This window comes from Solenopsis invicta, chromosome 3 (genome assembly GCF_016802725.1).
Source record: "Solenopsis invicta isolate M01_SB chromosome 3, UNIL_Sinv_3.0, whole genome shotgun sequence".
NCBI lineage: Eukaryota > Metazoa > Arthropoda > Insecta > Hymenoptera > Formicidae > Solenopsis > Solenopsis invicta.
In genome coordinates, this window is record NC_052666.1 from 4,564,356 (window position 1) to 4,584,848 (window position 20,493).

The 20,493-nt window shown below is 38.8% G+C and overlaps 2 protein-coding genes across 3 annotated transcripts in view; both read right to left on the reverse strand.

The window, feature by feature from the left end:
• The window catches only part of LOC113005769, a 420,425-nt gene that overhangs the window by 136,279 nt on the left and 263,653 nt on the right, over positions 1–20,493 (reverse strand). The gene's annotated exons all lie outside the window — the stretch shown is intronic.
• Positions 17,920–19,488, reverse strand: LOC120357282. The gene is made up of 4 exons (XM_039447440.1): positions 19,275–19,488; positions 19,004–19,178; positions 18,486–18,919; positions 17,920–18,392 (listed from the first exon to the last, which is right to left on the reverse strand). Exons 1-4 carry the CDS (start codon positions 19,486–19,488, stop codon positions 17,947–17,949), a joined length of 1,269 nt encoding a protein of 422 aa, XP_039303374.1. The 3' UTR covers positions 17,920–17,946.

Consider the following 20,493-nt stretch of genomic DNA (forward strand, 5'->3'; position numbering starts at 1 on the left):
GATACGGCAGTTCCTCGGCCTCGCGTCCTGGTACCGCCGTTTTATTCGCGACTTCGCGACCGTCGCCGCACCGCTCACCGCGATCACGCGTAAAAACGCCCCCTGGTCGTGGGGGGACCACGAACAGACGGTCTTCGAGGCATTAAAAACGACCCTCACGTCCGCACCCGTACTAGCCTGCCCGGATTTCGAGCGACAGTTCGTGCTGCAAACGGACGCGAGCACGACCGGACTGGGTGCCGTGCTCACCCAGTACTTCCCTGAGGGCGAGCGCGTCATCGCGTACGCGAGCCGAACGCTCAACAACGCCGAGCGCAACTACAGCGCGACCGAGCTTGAATGCCTCGCCGTACTCTGGGGAATCCGCTGAATGCGAGACTACCTTGAGGGTTACCGCTTCAAGGTAGTCACCGACCATCAGTCGCTCCGGTGGCTGCAAAAGCTGGACTCACCGACCGGACGTTTAGGCCGATGGGCCTTCGAACTGCGACAATTTGACTTCGAGGTGCAATACCGGAAAGGGTCGCTGAATAAGGTTGCGGACGCGCTCTCACGGCAAACGGCCGTTAACGCCGCCGCGAACACGGCTTGCGCGTGGTACCGAAAGTGGTGGGACATCGCCTCCACCACTCCAGACGCCGCCCCAGACTTCCGTATAGCGGACGGTCGCCTCTAACGGCACGTGCTCCACACGCTGGATTTCACTGACGCGCCGAACGACGCGCAGTGGAAGGAGTGCGTGCCGCGCGAAAACCGCACCGAACTCCTCCAGCGGTACCACGACGCACCGACCGCCGGGCATCTCGGAACCGCGAAAACGATCGCTCGCATTGCCCGCCACTTCTACTGGCCGGGCATGTTCCGCGATATCTCGCGCTACGTACGACAGTGCCGAACCTGCCTGGCGCATAAACCGGAGCAACGGCGACCGGCCGGATTGCTCCACCCGACCGACGTGTCGCAGCCGTGGCAACACGTGACGATCGACCTGGTAGGGCCGCTTCCGCGATCGATCAAGGGGCATACATGGCTGTTGACAATGCAGGACCGGTTCACGAAGTGGCTGGAAATGCGAGGGCTTCAACGCCCTACCGCCGCGAACGTCACCGCCGCGCTGACCGAAGCCGTCATCCTGCGACACGGATGTCCGGAGGAGATTTGGTCAGATAACGGGACCCAGCTCCGCTCCGCGACCCTGACCGATCTACTGCGTGCGCTTCGAATCCGCCACCGTCTTGCGCCGGCGTACGCCCCGCACTGCAATCCGGTCGAGCGCACAAACCGAACCGTTAAAACGATGATCCGTCAATACCTAAACCGCGACCACCGTAAGTGGGACGAGCGCCTCGCCGAATTGCAGTTCGCGTACAACACCGCGACTCACGACGCGACGGGACATACGCCGGCGTTCTTGAACCACGGCCGCGAGTTGCGACGACCGGAGGAACGCACGCCAGCCGACACTCCGCAACGACCGCACGCGTTGCAACGCCGGCTACGCGAGACGTACGAGCTCGTCCGCATCAAGCTGGCACGCGCGTTCCAACGGCAGCAACAATATTATAATCTGCGTCGGAGAGAATGGCGACCAAAACGCGGAAAGTGGGTTTGGAAGCGTGACCACCCCCTCTCCCGCCGTGCGGATGCGTTCAACGCGAAACTCGCGCCGAAATATATTGGGCCACTGGAGGTACGCCGCATCATCTCGCCGGTAATCTACGACCTCCGAAGCGCGGGGGGCAAGTGGTACCGGCACATCCATGTCCAGGATCTCAAGCCGGCCCCCGCTCCGACCGAAGAGACCGAATCCGACACCGACGACAACCGGCATGCGGCGCGCTCGTGACTCGGCCGCCGAGCCGAGCAACGCTCCGGCAAGAGCGACACGGCAGCACGGCCGAGACACGTGGGCAAACACCGACAACAAGCGCGCGCACCGGTAGCCGGAATTCGCGCGCTGATACGAAGAACCGACCGGCTCATTCTCAGAAGAGATATGGAGCACGACGGTATCCTCGCCGAGATCGCCGAGCTGCTAGGCGAAGCTCCGGAGCCGTACGACCCGGCACGGCCCGGAATGGAACGACCGACAAGACCGAGACCGCCACCGGACCGAGACGATACCACCCGTGGCCACTACCAGTCACCGACGACCTGTCGCCACCGTCGGAGTACGCCGAGGCCGCCTGGTGCAACCATCCGACCGACGTACGCAGGAAAAACGGGCCTGGCTCATGCTGGAACCACCCTGTCCGCCGCCACGAGCCACACCGGAGCCGCAGCCGCCACCGCCACCGACACCGGCACCGCTGCGCGCTATAGGGCCCACGCCACCGCCACCGGTCACCGTGGAGGTGGAACCAGGGATCGTGGTCGAGGTCCCCCACTTCGCGGTACACACGAGCCGCGAGTACAAGCCGCGACTCGGCAACCGCCGCTGGCATCTGCGGTTCGACCGTAACGGCCGGCTCCGGTCATGCAAGGAGAAGTCCTACGCACGACCGGAAAAATAAGATGCATTTTAGGCCTCTGGATTCAGGCCTACTCGAAGGGGGGGTGGTGTAACAAACCGCCTTTCCGCTCCCCCCTCGGACCGTCCACCGTTCCGGGCTGTCCGGCCGAACAACCGCCGGACAGCAGAAACCTGGCGCATAGCGCCGAAAAGACACGCGAATACCGGCGTAGCGCGCGTTGACGCATCCGCACGTGAGATCTGCGTGGCAGATCTCCGTGCGCACGCGCTCGACCGGAGTGGCGACCGCCGAACCGATCTCGAGCGGCGGGCCCCCACCGATTCCGTACCGTTCCGTACCCCCGCACCGTCCCTGCTCTCGAGATTCGGGTATATAAGCGCCGCCGCTCCGAGAGTCGAGCGGTCTTCTTCTCCGTCCGCTCTCCTATCCGTGGAAGAAGCCCTCCTAGCGCTCACCAGGGAGTTAAGCGCCTTAGCTTCCGCCAAGAAGTCTTGGCAAGAGCCGTCCGCCTTCCTGACACCGCCGATAAAACGGGCTCAAGTCCACCTTGGGCTCCACCAGGGGATCCTGGTCGGCAATTCCCGATCCGCCGTCCCCGCTTGGGTATCGACTCACGACCTGGGGTGTGGAGTTCCGCGCCTCTACCAAGAGCTCTTGGCGTGAGTCGATCACCACCGCCGAACATCGCGGTATTAACCGCTTCGCGTCGGGAATCGCGATCCGCGTACAGTCGTACCGCGCGCGTCATCCACGGCCGTGGCCACGGCCTTCGGCAAGGCCACGGTCTGCGCGCGTCAACAACGATTCCGAGTTCTCGGAAAACTCGGGGCCGGAATTCCGCGAACCGAGCCGTGTATATAGCTCCATACGATACCGCGTTAACACATTTTGTAAATACCATTCGTCCGTCCGCGCGTTCCGTTTATCGTCTGTCCGTCCGCGCGTATTCTTTAAGTTCTGTTGCGTCCGTCCGAGCGTCACCGCCATCCGTCCGTCCGCGCGTCGTGGCTAAGCCATTCCGTTACTCGTCATCTGTATATATCTTACGCGAAATAAACTCACTACTGTTATACGATCCAAACCGGAAAAAGTCTAGTTCTCTTGGCGACCTCACTCCGCGTCCTAGTCCGTCGCGCTCGCGCCGCCCCGTGCGCGGAAAAAGACGGGTCGTTACAAAATTCTAAACATTTTCAATCTCACCAATTTTTATTTTCATGATTTATTATTGCATATATTTTAATTCTTATTAATTACACAATAATACGTTCAAATTCTTTAAAATGTAATTTGCATTAAGTTGGCCTGTAGTTTTTATCTCTCTATTTTTTCTTACGCTACAAAATTATAAAACAAGTTTAAATAATCGTTACTTTAAAGTATCTTGTTACTTTCAGACAAGAAATGTACAAACCCCAAAGCGAGTTCGATGATTTGATTGTCAACTGGATGTGCATCAAATATTTACCTTTTAACTTTTTCGAAGATGACGCTACACGGCACTTTTTTCAAAAACTTAACGATAAAGTTGTAATGCCAAAACGGGATTCAATGAGAACGAAAGTAATGCAAAAGTTCGAAAAACTACAAGAATGATTGAAACAAATTCTAATGGAAAATAAATCAAAAATTTCTTTTACTATTGATGGATGGACTTCCGTGGCAAATAATTGGATTTATTGTGCTTCATTAAATTTAGATCCACGAGGCTTTTGATTTGACTTTGTGGGGCAAAGAAATGAAAGCAGAATCAATAAAACAGTTTTTAGAATTATATAAAAATTATTATAATAAAAAACAAAATGATGGCAATGATTGTAATAAAAACAATTGAAAGGGACGAAGATGATATACATATTGACTCTCTGTACACGGAACAAATAATAAAAACGCCAATTCAAGAATTCGAAACGTACATAAGTGCGCCAAGAGCATCGAAAGAATTTTTAGTACTAAACTGGTGGAAACAAAATGAAGCAACATATCTCACCTTATCAAAAATGGCTAAAGATATTTTCGGAATTATAGCTACTTCTGTCCCAGCAAAAAGATTATTTTCTAAAGAGTCATTAGTTATTAAAAAACGTAGGAATAGATTAAACGAAACATCGGCACGCATTATTTTATGCATAAATTCTTGGTTGACTTGTAGTTCTAAAGATAAAATTCAAAATATTAAAGTATTATAGTAATACCCAATCATATAAGTAATTAAATTTTTTAATTACAGATTTTTATTTTTTTTATGAGTTTAATGTTGTTGGTGTGATAAAATTTATGTTCTAATGGTATTACACTAAATTGTACTAAAATAAAAAATGAATAAATGAAAAATTAATAAAAATGTATAATAAAAACGTATAAATATATTACAGAAACATATATACATATATATACTCACATCCATACTGTTTTTAAAAATATTATAAACATTTATGATCGCATTTGTATATTACCATTATTATTATTATTCTTTTGTTTAAATAGAAAATTTATAGGTCGTTGTTTCGTCGGAAATACGAGAGTGGCTCCAATATACATTCCTCGTGCCTGCGACTCAATTATTATTAACAACATTATTAATGAATAATTATTATTCGCATTAACGGATTAGGACTCATAGGTATTATTAATCTAATAACTTTTTTAATAAAGTTATATTTTATATATCACAAAATTTGAGAATCTCGACGAGACTCTCGATATCGTCGAAACTCTGGTACAAAAAATATCGTCTCGGTCTCAAATTTGGACCTTAAGTCTCGTCTCGGTCTCATCTCGATCTCGTCTCGATCTCGTCTCGGTATCGTCCAAAACACTAATTTATATATTACGTACTGCGCTCTGGCCAGTCTGGCCGCTGCTGTACTGGACCTTGTGCCCCACCCTCTTGTTGCGGTTCGACTCGCGGTTACTCTGGCGGTTTTTCTACTCGCCCGTTGTTCCGCCCGTTGTTCTTGCCGCTCCCGCCGCTCCTGCTCTAATTTCTGAATGAGCAGTCCTTGCTGCTGTAGTTGCTGCTGCTGCTGCTGCCGCTAGATTTGCTCCTGTATTTGCTGGAGCAATTGTTGCAGCATCGTCAGTTCAGCTGTATCTTGCAAAAAAACAATAAAAACTGTCATAAACATGTTATATGTCAAGAGATGAAATGGTCCAAATCCAAACATCATGATGTTTCTTATATCTCAAGTCTGTCTTTGTCTTGCGTATGGTACAAACATAGTACACAAAATAAAGACACATTGATCTTGAAATCTGAGAAACGACTATGAATTCGGAACAATGTTACGCATAAAAAAATATTTTAGATCCCATTAGACATGAGATATAATTTTTTTACATTCAACGAAAGGTTAGACTATCATAAACTGAAAGTTAACTATTACCAAGCTAAACGTATTATTTCGTTACCATTTAATTGAAATACAGCTCTTAAACAGTTACAAAGTCGTGCATTTAACTGTTGTAAATATGAAATACATGTATAAAAGTAAAATACTTACTGGACATTTTGCGAGACGTCTTCTTCTCAAATGTCTCTTTCACCCATTAAATAAATGCGGAATCGCAAATTGATATATGTCATTTGTCTCTGCAGCACAAATGGCATTAGCATAAACATGCAAATAACTTACGTTCTTTATTTTATCCTTTGTAATCATATCTCAATTCGTGATTCTCATTACGCACGTGATTTTGATTACAAAATAATTTTGGTACTAAGCGTTAGCTTAATATCTTACGATCTTGTAAGTCACGAGTAAATGTTTTTCTTTAATTGTGCTCTTAATAAATAAGGAATTCCCCGTAGTTCCGTAACCATCAACTCTTTTCTTTTAATTATAATAATAAGGATAAAAATTCAGGTATGTTTTTGATACTTTAGCTATTTCGTCACTTTATTTTGTCACTTCTGTTTGTTAAATTTTACATTAATCAAGCTTTTAATTGTATTTCCATTTGTTAGATATGGAAACAAATAATGAAGTCAGGAAAAAAGTGAAACAAAGCTTTGTAGAAGCTTGGCTTAGCAATGATATATTTAAATCTTGGATACAAAAAGTGCTCTTAGATGATAGCCTGTTTCACTGTATCATGTGCAATAAAAATTTTTCGTGCGGCCCATTATCAAATCTAATAAAACATGCGGAATCTGCGTGTCATAAAAAAAACATTGAAAAAAATACTTTTGTTGATAATGATGATTTTGAATAAAAAATCAACGAGTATTTTGGAGACAATCGTTAGAAATAGAAGAATTTAAGCCATGGCTACGTGAAGCTAAACATGACTTAAATTCATTTTTATGTACGATTTGCGATAAAACTTTTGCAGGTGGTTTATCGCAAATTCGTCGTCACGCAGATTCCAAACAACATAAAGATAAATGTGAAATATATGATATACAAGATAATGAATCAAATATAGAATCAAATGTGCAATTTTACAAACCATTTATGTGGTAAGTACCATTTATTTGAAGATAGAAAAAAAATTAGCGGAACTTCAATACGCCGCATTAATTGCTGACAAAAATATTCCATTTGATACTGCACAAATACTTCAATTTTTTCAAGACGTAGGAAAAAATCCTAACGTTTGAAAAAAAACATGAAGATGGACTGCACAAAATGTTCAAAATTAATTATCAATGTTTTGTGCCTAGTTGAAACAATTCGTGTGGTACAAAACATTAAAAAAAATAAATATTTTGTATTTATATTGATGAATCGTCAGACATTACAAATAAAAAATGGATGACATTTCATGTTAGATATGTAGATCTCGATACATTACAAATTTAATCGCAATTAGTAAAACTAATTGATCGTGATACATCAAATTGCAGCGTGGAAAAATTATTTATTTCATTTGAAAAGAAAATGAATAATTTCCAAATACCTTTCGAAAACATTCTCGTTTTGTCACGCGATAATGCATCCGTTATGACTACAAAATGTGTGTCATTTAAGAAAAAATTAAAAAAAGTGTGCACAAATTTATTGACATTTATGTGTCCGTGTCACGCTTCTTCATTAGCTGCACATGCTGCATGTGAAAAATTACCTGAAATTTGCGATAAATTTGTAAAACAAATTGTAAATTACGTTAATAGCAGTCCCAAGCGATCAGCTATTTATCGGGATTTTTTGGAATGTTTTCAAGGAAAGAATTACAAACTCTTAAAATTATCTGACACACAATGGCTCTCTCACTACGCGTGTATAGAAAGAATTATTTAATCTTGGGACGCTATCAAACATTTCTTACCTTTAATGGTTATGAGTGAGAGAATAAAATGTTCAAAAAATATACTTATTTTAATGGAAAGTGTAGAAACAAAAGCATATTTGTTGTTTCTGAAATATGTATTGAACTTTTTTAATAGTCTCAATGTATTTTTTCAAGTCAAAGAAGAAACAGTAATTCATTTACTACAGCCAAAGTCAAAACAGTTTCTTCATCAAATTTGTAATAATTTTTTAAAGCCAGATGTAACAGATTTTCTGCACATTAAATTTGAAAATATTGACTATCATAAATCCGCAGATAGTATTTATTTAGGTTCTGAATGTGAAGAATATCTCATAAAATTAAAGGAAGATCACATAAACGTGGTACAAAGAATTAGAAATAACTGTTTACAATTTTATATAACTGCTGCTGAAGAAATCCGAAAAAGATTGTCAGTTGAGGATACATTTTTATCAAAACTATTGGTCCTTCAACCACGTTCAATATTTGATATTCCCATTGACACGTCGTTGAATGACATTTTTTTATAGCCGATACTATCAGCGGTTTTAATAAAAATAACTTAAGAAAGGAATGGTTATTATTACATTCGAATCTATCAGAGACGGAAAAACTGAATCTGTCAAAACAAAATTTTGACAAAATGTGGATCAAAATTTTGCAGTATCGAGATGCAAATGATGATACAAAATTTCCCAATTTAAAATGCCTCTTAAATGCAATTAGATCTCTTCCGCATTCTAATGCCGATCCAGAAAGAATATTTTCTATTTTAACTGACATTAAAACAAAAAAAACGGAACAGTTTGTCGTCTTCTGCTGTAAATTCAATTTGTCTTAAAATCTGCATTCAAGACAAGACGAGAAAATTCTCTGATGATGAAAATCAATGAACAGCATTTAAATCTCATTTCGACAAAAATAAAATAGTGTAATATTACACTTTTTAACAAAAGATACATTGAAAAAAGTTACTAAATTTTAAAAAATATTTTTTGTACATTTGTAAGAAAATATTTGTTAAATGTAAATACATATTTATTTAGTAATTTAGGTATAACAAGTAAATATTTTGTTACAAATGTACAAATATTTATTAAAATTTATAGTAAATTTATAAATTTTTTTTCAGTGGGTCTTTTATAAACGGGTCTGCACAAGATCTCGTGTCTGAACAAGGCATCGTGTCTGAACAAGACACATATATACATATCATAAGTACGAGTATGTAAAAAATATTATTCTGCACAAGACCTCAAGTTTGCACAAGACATCGTGTCTGAACAAGACATCGTGTCTGAACAAGACATCGTGTTTGCACAAGACTTCGTGTCTGCACAAGAATTTGTGTCTGCACAAGACATTGTGTCTGAAAAAGACAATTTGCGCTGGTTACAAAAACGAGTTTGTAAAAAAACGCAATATGATAACACAAGTTCAATTATTATTTTATATTATTTTTTAGTGGAATAGGCCTACGGGAAAAACCACTTAAAAAAAAAACGCATCTTTACTAGTACCTCATGGGTGATGTGGAAAACTATTGTTATTGTAAATATATGTGTGTGTGTGTGTGTGTGTGCGTGCGTGTGTGCGTGCGTGCGTGCGTGTGTGCGTGCGTGCGTGCGTGCGTGCGTGCGTGCGTGTGCGCGCGTGTGTGTGTGTGTGTGTGTGTGTGTGTGTGTGTGTGTGTGTGTGTGTGTGTGTGTGTATTTACATTTATTTATATACATTTATACGTAAGATGTATTTTTCTATATTATTATATGTACTTGCAAAAAACAATTTTTTACCTAGTATATATTTATTTATTTATTTTATATTATAATATGTGTACTTATTAAACTTATACTTAATATTAAAAATGATATTTATTTAATGTATTACCCAGAAAACATTTTGCGGGTGAACGTTCAGCAAATCGCGCAAAAGGAATTCCTACAACGCAAGCAAAACCTTATCCAACTACGTCGTCATAGCGCAAGCAAAACACTAGCACAAATTGTGCGCAATTTCAATAAGCGATATGCACGCAAAACGCTAGCACACTTTGTGCGCGATTTCAATAAGCAATATGCACGCAAAACGCTAGCACACTTTGTGCGCGATTTCAATAAGCAATATGCACGTAAAACGCTAGCACACTTTGCGCGCGATCTCAATAAGCGATAACCTGCCGAAAATTAAAACCGATTTAAAAAAAGGTAATCCGAATCGATCGGGATTTCTGCACCGAAAATACGGTATTAAGATTGATTGAAAAATAAGATCCGAACCCAGATATAGATTTAAAACAGAATACGTCAATGTAAACGTAATAAATGTTTAGTTTACAAAAAAAATATTTATTGTATCTTTTTCGTTAAAAAAGATTTAAAAAAAGATTAAATTTGAATTAAACATTTAATTTATGTACAAGATTAAATAACAATACAAATTGTTATTTACATGTAAAAATATAAAATTTTATGTGGAACAGCATTTCACACACACGCCATGTTTGAAAAGAATGAGAGCGAGTATTCGTCTTGAGGTTTCAAAAAGCAGCTCCTAAAAGTGTCACTAAAGTATGAGCTGACGAGTCGGCGGCGGTGGCGCCTAGATATAACGTCTGTGGCCGCACTCAACTCACGAGAAAATCTCCTGCGGCGTGGCCACCTAGCGGTGGCGTTAGCACTCACTTGTTAAATCCATTTCAATCTGAAATTACAGAATTTCAACTTGCGGGCAAAACTCACGCAAACCGCGTGCACAGTTCACATGCATAAGACGCGCAAACTTTGCGCGCAAAAAGTGTTATCTGAGTAGCTTTATTAATATATTTATTTAATTAATATATTTAATACATCTGCTTCCTTAAATATATTTACTTTATTTTATAGATATTAAATTTGTTGTGTCAATAGGCGAATAATCGCATTTTATTACATTAAAATATTTCTCATATGAAATATTTTAATGTAGTAAAATGCCGTTACCCGCCTATCGACAGCGAGACTCGCTGAGCGAGTCGATTAATCAAGACTGGCCGAAACGCGCGAATGGCGTGAGCCATGGCTTTCATTTCCACCATCTGACTGCAGCCTGACTACCGTCTCGGACTTGGAAGCTCTGGCGAGAAGTCGCCGCGCAACACGGAACAATGAAGACACAAATAGCAAAAAAAAAATAAAGTAAATACGCAGTGTCCTGACCACTACAAAGACTCCTTAGTGTTAGTGACGTACTCACAAATAAAATTTACTGACAAGTTTGCAAAGAATATTACAACACGAAGCTTGCATTACACATTTAATGGTATGATATCTAAAGAACATTTTAATACAATATTTATGAGTCTCAATTTTTTTAAATATAGATACAGGTGGCAAATATTCTTGGTGCATAAAAAAATATTTTATTTATAGGTTATAATTAGCAACAAAATCCAAAACGTATTATTTTAGTAGTAGGATGCTTAACAATCATTTTAGTATAGGATTGAGATTTTATTGCTAACTGTAACTTATTGGAAATAATTACTTTGTGCGTGGAAAACACGCGCCTTGCATAAAAAAATATTTTCTTTATATATTATAATTAGCAAATAATTCCAAAACTTATTTCTTTTAGTAGTAGGATGTCTAACGATCATTTTAGTATAGGATAGAGGTTTTATTGCTAGCTGTAACTTGTTGAAAATAATTAATTTGTCAGTGGAAACCACGTGGCTCGCATAAAAAAATATTTTCTTTACATGTTATAATTACCAACTAATTCCAAAACCTATTTCTTTTACTAGCAGGATGTCTAACAATCATTTTAGTGTAGGATTAAGATTTTGTTGCTACCTGTAACTTGTTGAAAATAATTACTTTGTGCGTGGAAAGTACGCGCCTCGCATAACAAAATATTTTCTTTACAAGTTATAATTAGCAACAAATTCCGAAATTGCATTTATTTTAGTAGTAGAATTTCTGACTATCATTTAGTATAATACTAAAGTATTATACTTGGTGCAAGCACCAAATTATTTAGAGATTAGGTGACGTATGATAGAGTGCGGCGCGCGAGCTCCACACATAATGATATTTATGAAACAATTTTATATTTATTTTGGCGTTATATGAGAGCAACAAATTAGCAAAAAATTTTAGCGTATTTGTTTTTATTTAGGGTCTACTGTACATATATTTTTTTTGTATGGGGGGCTCCAGCTTGCCATTAAGCTGCACTCCCCCATTTTTTTTAATTGTTGCTAAACGGCTTGAGCAAAAAAATCTGGACTAGGGTAACAAATTGGCACATAAATAGCACTAAAATTTTGACTTAGTGCAAACTTGATTTTCGCTGGCTCTGTCTACTTCCCTGGCCTCGCCATCGTGCTCGGTGGATCGAGTAGCTGGAAACGACAAGGAGACGGGGGGGAGGGGGAGCGGAGCTTCGCGGCTTTTCGCGCTCTCGTTAGCTGGTGCTCGCTCTCTTGCTCGAGGACCGAGTAACGGAAAACACACGACTTGCGACCGCGATCCATGTTCTTTCATTCCGAGAACTACAATACTTTATATCATACTGAGTGTCTCTGTATCGCGTAGGCACAAGAAATCACTGAGTTCTGTGCCGAAGTGAATAAAGTGTGATTAATATTTAACGTCAGTTCGTGTCTCTTAAAGATAACCCCCTACAATTTCGTTGAAGCGCTCTACGTCCGGAGAGTTCCTTCGGCCCGAGGCGATACACGAACAGAGTTTGTTTTACAATAAAAATATTTACATTTTTTACTGGTGGCCACCAGCATTGTGTTAAATCTGAGTGAAGCCATACAGATGGAACTTCTGATACGATTTCTTCTTCACTATCCCCATCGTTTGGAAAAGTTACAGCAGCAAAATCTTTCGTCATTATTAACAGTCTGTAAAACATGTAAGATGTGTTAGATTAAATAACTTAATTGCCATAAATATACTTCTTGTTGATGCAGTAAAGGCAATACCACAGCTTCTTCGTCGTTTAAAGAAAATTTTACATATTTTGATTTATTGTCAGACAATGGATCAATAAGTAGCTTATATTGTAGCTTGTTAACTTGTTTAATTCCAATATTTAGAGAGTCACATGGACAGTGAAAGAATAATTTAACATTTAAATACTTTTTACCAATAACGTAAATTTGATTATTTTTTGAATAAATTTTCGTAAGTAAAATTGTTGTATCATCTAATAAAGAATAACAATTATCAATAGCTTTTCTAAAATAGAAACCTTTACACTGAACCGATTTTATTATTTTTTCAACATTATTATTTATAATATTATTAAATTTTGGAATTGGATAAATTTTTTCTATATTTGTTATATTCAAATTATCTTCTTCTACACAATGATTGATTAATTGTTGTAATGGCTGACTTGAAGATCTAATTTTTGATTTTATTTTTTGCATATAATTTTCGTACTTAAACGCGCTAAATTCATCTAACGGTCCCCGTAATTTTACATAGTAACACAGGTGGACTAAATTATGCACGTTATATGATATATGTTGATGATCATATAATATACCGTAATTTTGTACAAAGTACAATAGTAAACTTTGTGTATAATCAAGCAATTGTACGCAATATTCTTTGCTACATAAGATTCAAATTGCTACACTTAAACTCAAAAAATAAATGTACTTATCGCGAGATAACATGTTACAAAAAATTACTGGCCCCGTATATAATAATAATTGCTTTAATTCAGTGGCTTTAAACCGATCGACATCGTCTAGTTCTCTTGGTTTTCTAACAAATTCCTTGCTATGAATAATGATATCGACAACAAAGAAGTTGAAATAAAAGTTTGCTGAGTTGCAGTCACACGAAGATTACCTTTAACCCACAATGTGACCATTCCAATGTTTATAATTTAAATGATTTATCTGATCTTAGTATTGCGTTAGTTTCTTGGAATGTTACTCAATTTTCTATGTAATTTCCCTCTTGAATACAATTACCACATCCAAAATACGTATTATGTCCTTTACTTCTCTTGATAAACAATTTTGCGGAAACATTGCAAATAAATACCTTCACATTGACAATAATTTTTTTGTCATATTCTACAATACCATTCTGGAAAATTTCAAAACAATCATCTTTGAAATACTTCATAAAAGCATCACAACATTTTGATTTGTAAAAACTATGATGAACACCGATTATAAACGGTTCGCTGTAAAAATCTGCAACTATTCTGCTTAAAATTGGCCAAAGTTGACTACCAGAAGATTTTGTTAAATGAAGGCCATGTACATTGACATTAATATTTATTTCCGATAGACAAGTACTTCGGCAGTAACACTCACAAATAAATTTTTTTAAACTTTCATCTAAACCTGCATGATAATACTTCCCTGATGTCATTTCAATAATGTCTACTTGTTTTCAACAAAGTTCGAGCGTCAATAGGAAGCTCGAGGCCGTATTTTACTAAAATTTTCAATAAATTACTTACAGCAGAATGATTTACACGATTTTCAACCCATAATCGGATATCATTAATAATTTCTGTTTCAGAGACATCTTCATCTGAAATATTTGATTGAAGACTGTCTTCATCAGTATTAATTTCCAAATGTACAGAAGTTAATTCATCATTATTTTTAAACTCATAAGTCTCAATTACATTGAAATAATCAAAATTAATTTCTCTTAGTGCATTTTGCTGTTGAGATTGTTCAATGCTATCTAGCTCATTTGATTCACTTATGATATTTTAAACTTCCAAATACTTTGATGTAGCAGGCATTTGACAAATCTATTATATTCTTTTACAAAAATACGTCGTCGTTGCCTTGGAGTTAAACAAGTAATATCCAGTTTTAATTTTGATTTGGACATATTTTATTTATTAACTAAAAATAAAATACTAGATTGCAATTATATTGACGAATATTTGGGTATAAGTTATTATATGTTGAGCTTGAATTAGGATAAATTTAAGAAAGCTGATTATCTGGAGATAAAAAATGTTTCAATAAATAAATAAAGTCTTTACGTTTTTTCATAATTTAGTGATTGTCTAATACAATTAAGCTATATCATTAAGATTGTAACGTTACGCCTCTCTGCCGCACCGCTACTCCGGTCCAAACGCCGAACACAACGCGTAAGACCGAGCACGTGCACGCGCTCGGCTAAAGGTCCGTCTACAATAGGATTGGTCGTAGGGAGTAAAGTAGTAGGACGTAAGCAGTAGCGTACTTTCTACGACCACGTGTGTTCACAATGCGACGTTGTAACGATATAAGGCCGGCCAATGAAAACAAATTGTTTGAAATCACATGCAAAACAGTGATGTATTTTGAGTAGTTTATTTTTGTGGTTAGTATAATTATGGATTGGAGAAAAATTGGATTGTTTCTTTTATTTTGCCTATCTTGGCAAAATTTATTGTTATTACAATGGCAAGCTATAAGAAAAAGAAGAACGAAGCAACGGCGCTGGTGGGTTCGGCCTGTGAACAGATTACGAAATGCTCAAGGATTTTATAATAATCTTGTTCAAGAATTGATTCAGAGTGACCACGAGGAATTCTTTGAATTATATAGAATGTGGCCTGAACAGTTCAATTTATTAGTAAATTTGCTTCATCCTCATATTAAGAAGAACAGCATTCGGACACCTCTTCCTTCAGAACTGCGCTTAGCTGTCACTTTGTTGTAAGTAAAATTGTTGCAATTTAAATACATACATAAAAATGTTATTTGTAAAGTTATATTTTGTACTGAATTTAATTTATGTACTGAATTTAATATTAATATTAATAACAGTAATCATAACTTAGTTATTAGCATCATTGTAATCATGTCTTACGTTATATAAGTTTATATAAGTTACAAACAATTCTAACACACACACACACACACATTTTATTATTTCCTTTAAAATATCATAATGATTATTGCAGATATTTATCTCAGGGTGATAGCGCTAAATTAAAACATGCAGAATTTAGAATAGGCAAGTCAACTGTTCACAAAATAGTAAATGAGACTTGTCAGGCGATTTGGATAGCGCTACAACCTATTGTTTTGAAACCTCCCAGTAAAGAAGATTGGAAATCCTTCAGCGAAGAATTTATGAAAAAGTGGCAATTTCCAAATTGTCTGGGAGCAATAGATGGGCGTCATATGAGAATTCAGGCACCACTCAATTCTGGATCGACATTCTACAACTATAAACAATTTTTCAGCATGATACTGCTTGTCATCTGCGATGCATCATATAAGTTTACTTGGGTTGACATCGGGCAATATGGTGAGTATATATTAATTTACCCTTCTCAATTTTTTTTTATTACACAAGTTTGTCATACATCTTATCTACAATTGTTATTCTATGATTCATTTCCAGGTTCTATAAGTGATGGTGGAGTGTGGGTTAACACTGACTTTGCAAATGATATCGCTGCAGGTAATTTACCCTTGCCAGATCCCACACCACTTCCAGAAACAAATATTCCTTTTTCCTTTGTGTTTATTGGTGATGAAGCTTTTCCACTTTCAACATACTACTGTGTCCAAAAAGTAAGGTGACATTGCATTTATTTCGAAAATTCTTTATTTATTCTTGCAAATCAATTTCGTCCCCTTCAAAGTAATCCCCCCCTGATATAATACACTTATTCCAACGGATTTTCCAATCTTCGAAACAGTTGTAATAATCGATTTCAGGAATGGCCTTTAGCTCCTTCTTCGCAGCGGCTTGAATCTCTTCTATCGACTCCGGTGTCCCCGGAGCGGCCGCTTGAGTTTGCTGAATAGCCAGAAGTCGCATGGAGCCAAATCAGGTGAATACGGTGGTTGTGGAACAATATTAGTCGAGTTTTTGGTTAAAAAATCACGAATAATCAGCGCAGTATGTGACGGCAAAAAACGAGAAATTCACTTTTAGCAGCTCACAAAACAATGCGTATCTCAAACACTAATGGATATTTTGACGTGTTACTTCTCTTGGATGTCAAAGACAGTCCTACCAACCTAAAAAAAATTTTATTCCTCCAAATCCGTGCGCGCGGGAGATTTAAAATGCAATGTCACCTTACTTTTTGGACACAGTAGTATATGATGCGGCCCTATCCTCGTAAAAATCTGACTGATGACATGAGGATTTTTAATTATCGCTTATCACGTGCACGGCGTACGATAGAGAATGCCTTTGGAATTTTGACTGCATGATGGCATATCTTGCACAAACCTCTCTGCATGTCAATAACCAACTGTGAAAATGTGTTGAAGGCTCTCGTCTGTCTACATAATTTTATTATGTATGGAGAAGAACAAGAGAATATGAACAATCGTCAATATTGTACAACAGATTTAATTGATACCGAGGAGCGTGATGGCAGCATTAGAGAAGGACAGTGGAGACGGCACTTTTCCCCACATTTTGCTGAACTCGGTCGATTAGGTGCTAACCGTGCAGATTCTGTAGCGAAAGAAATGAGAAATATCCTTAAAGAATACTTTATTTCTCCAGTTGGTGAAGCTCAAGCTCCATGGCAATACGAATACACGTTCAGAGGGGCTATTATTAATCCTTCTGTAATATAATTTCTTATACATACGATATACAGAAAAAATTTGTTATTGCTGAATTTATTTTGATTTTATAATTTGAAATAACTTTATTATATATTTAAAACAGTTTTTTTTGTTTACAGAATTAAGATTTTGCTGAGTATCTAAAAATTAGCTGGATACAAACCTGAAAATAATTTTATTGGATCTTCAAAATAGTTATGATAAATTTTAAGCAATAAATAATAGGCAATGCTACAAAACGTTTTAAAAACTCTAGCAGCTTTAATGTTCCTACATAATTGTTTTGATGGTCCAACAAAATTATTTTCAGATCTGTATCTACCTAAACTTGTATTTTAGCAAAATTGTTCTATTTCTGTGTACATGTGTAAGAAATATAAATATATAAACATTTTAGTATAATGTATGTACATAAGTATAATATTAACATGTATTATTATTAAACAGTATTATTAGACATTAACATGAATTATTAGACAGTATTATTTTAACAAAATTGTTTTATTCCTGTGTACATGTATAAGAAACTTTTAGTATAATGTACATAAGTATATTAACATGTATTATTAGACAGTAATGATACAAGTATAAATCATATAAAAGTAAGATATATGTTTATTATCGCTGAATTAGATATAATAAACTTAAAAATTATTTCTGAATGTATTTTGATTTTATAAGTTGAAGTACTTCCATCATGCATTCAAGACGTTTTTCTTCGAGTACGGAATTAAGAGCATATCCAATGGCAGCCAAGACTGGATCAATAACAGATGAAGCTGAGGAAGGAGTAGAACGTTTGTTTGATGTCATCAAAGAGTTTCCAAATTTTGTAGTGAAAGAAATCAGAGCTGTTGATTGCTTGTTGATAGCTTGCATAAGCAGATCATCGTCTTTCCTTTTGAGTTTAGCAAAGTTATCAGGCTCGGGAATAATTCTTTCTGTTGATGAGGATATCTTTCGCATCGTTTTTAACACGTCTTTGGATGCTGATGCAGAACATTCCTCCACATTAAGGCTACTGGATGAAGATGTGGGCGCATGTAAAGCTTCATTTTCTTTATTTTCCTCAGCCGAGTATGCTGATGCACTGTTGTCTGTAAATAAAAAAAAAGATTAATAAAAACTATGCATTTCTCAATTCACTCGACCTTACATACAACATTTGTATATATTAATAAATCACTTACCGCTAATTACTAATTCTAAATCACTCGTGGACCATATACTAGATGGAGACAAAAGCACTGATGCTTGTGGAGATGATGCTTGTGAAGATGGTACTTGTGGAGATGATGTTCGTGAATATGGTGCTTGTACAGACAGTATTTGAGGAGACGTTGCTCGTGGAGACAGTACTTGCAAAGATGGTGCTCGTGGAGACAGTACTTGTGGAAACACTATTTGTGAAGACAGTAATCGTGGAGAGGTTACTTCTGGAGACAGTGCTCGTGGAGATAGTACTTGTGCAGACAATATTTGAGGAGATACTGCTTGTGGAGACGGTATTGATCTTGCTGATAATGAAGGTGATGGTAATGACGAAGGTAAAATAAATATTGGAGAAGAGGAAGTTTCTTCAATGGTCTTCTTCATTTTGTTTGAGCTATAATTACTGGTAGTCCTGAAACACCGTAATACATACCATTACCAAATATCACAATATCAATTATTAGGCTAATTTAATTTGTAAATAACAATTATATACCTTCGAGGCGTGATGTGATCCACTAAGAATAAACAAAGATTGTAAAATTGCCATTTTGGTACGTATAAAGGCTTTGTTTCTTGCCCAGATCTTCCTTTCAGAGATGCTACAACTTTTCGTCTTTCCTTACCAAATCGCTGGCAAATACTGTACCACATTTTGGCGGCATCTTTCCCTATTGATAACAGAAATAAAAACTTGTAGTAATAATTTAACTTAACCTTACCGTGACAGGTAAACATATTGAGTGATTTAATTATATACATCTTACCTGACACTTGTTTCGACAAGTTAAAACCAATATTCTCCCAAGCTAGATCTTTACAAAAATCTTTGCCAGCATATTCTTTCCAGTTTTTTGTATATAAAGCGGGATTTGCCTTGACAAAAGCAATCAATTCCTGCTTTAGTAATGTATCTTGTTCATTATCATCGTCGTTCTCTATCTCATTAATTATATTTTCTTCAAATGGTTCTTCAGACATTGCACTATTTATTAAAAAATGACTCAATTTAAAAATGATTAAATAAACGCGCACAATAACCCCAAACAAAAGTGACGCAAGGCAACGCAAGACGCTTGCCGTAGGCTGTAAGCAGTATCGAAATGAAAATGATTCATTTCGCTTACGGCTACTGCTACGACCTTAAAAACCGGTATTACGTCACTTACAACCTACTGTTACGGCTTAAAACTCTCCATTGTAGACGGATCTTAAGCTTGCCGCGATCACGCGCTACCATGCGTGCCGCGCGCCGCGTTCGGCAAGCGTTCCCACTACGGCCGGCCCAACTGCGCGCGCTGATTGGTACGTCCGACCGCGCGGACCGCTATATAAGTCGGCAGCGGGCAGCCGAAATCAGTTCGCTCCGAGCCACCGATCTCGTACCTACTCCGCTCTTGCGCCGGGTATCCTCGGCGCTCCTTAGCTTGGGTATTCTCAAGCACTTTCTGGGAACGGGCATTCTTGTTCCAACCATCTCACGGTCATACTCGTCGGTCCTAACGGTTAGGGAATACTCGGCCGATTTCATCCTCCGTCCGCGACGGGAATACTCGTCGTTTCCGCGGCTGGGTATTCTCGGCCTATAGGAACCGTCCGTCCCGCAAGTCCATTCTCGGGGATTCTCGAGACCAACGCCGTCGTCGGAAATACTCGACGCCGTCCTCCGGCTCAATCCATAAACCTGCTCCCCACGGGGTGACAACACGCGGGGTGAGACCACTTAGGTCTCTAACGTCGATCACTCTCGCGTACTGCGGAACCGTCCGCTGCGCCGCCGATTCCACGATTGCGACCGTCCGTCGCGCGGGCCAATCACGGCCTGTTTAACCGCACTTTAAGTTTGCCGCTTCACGGCGACTCCGATTATTACCTCCGAGCGCACAGCGCATAATACCAGTCCGTCTGTTTCTTTAGTTATCCGAATCCGTTCTTTTGTTTAAATATTAAGTGACGCCGCGAATTATATTTTGTCCGTTCTTTTAT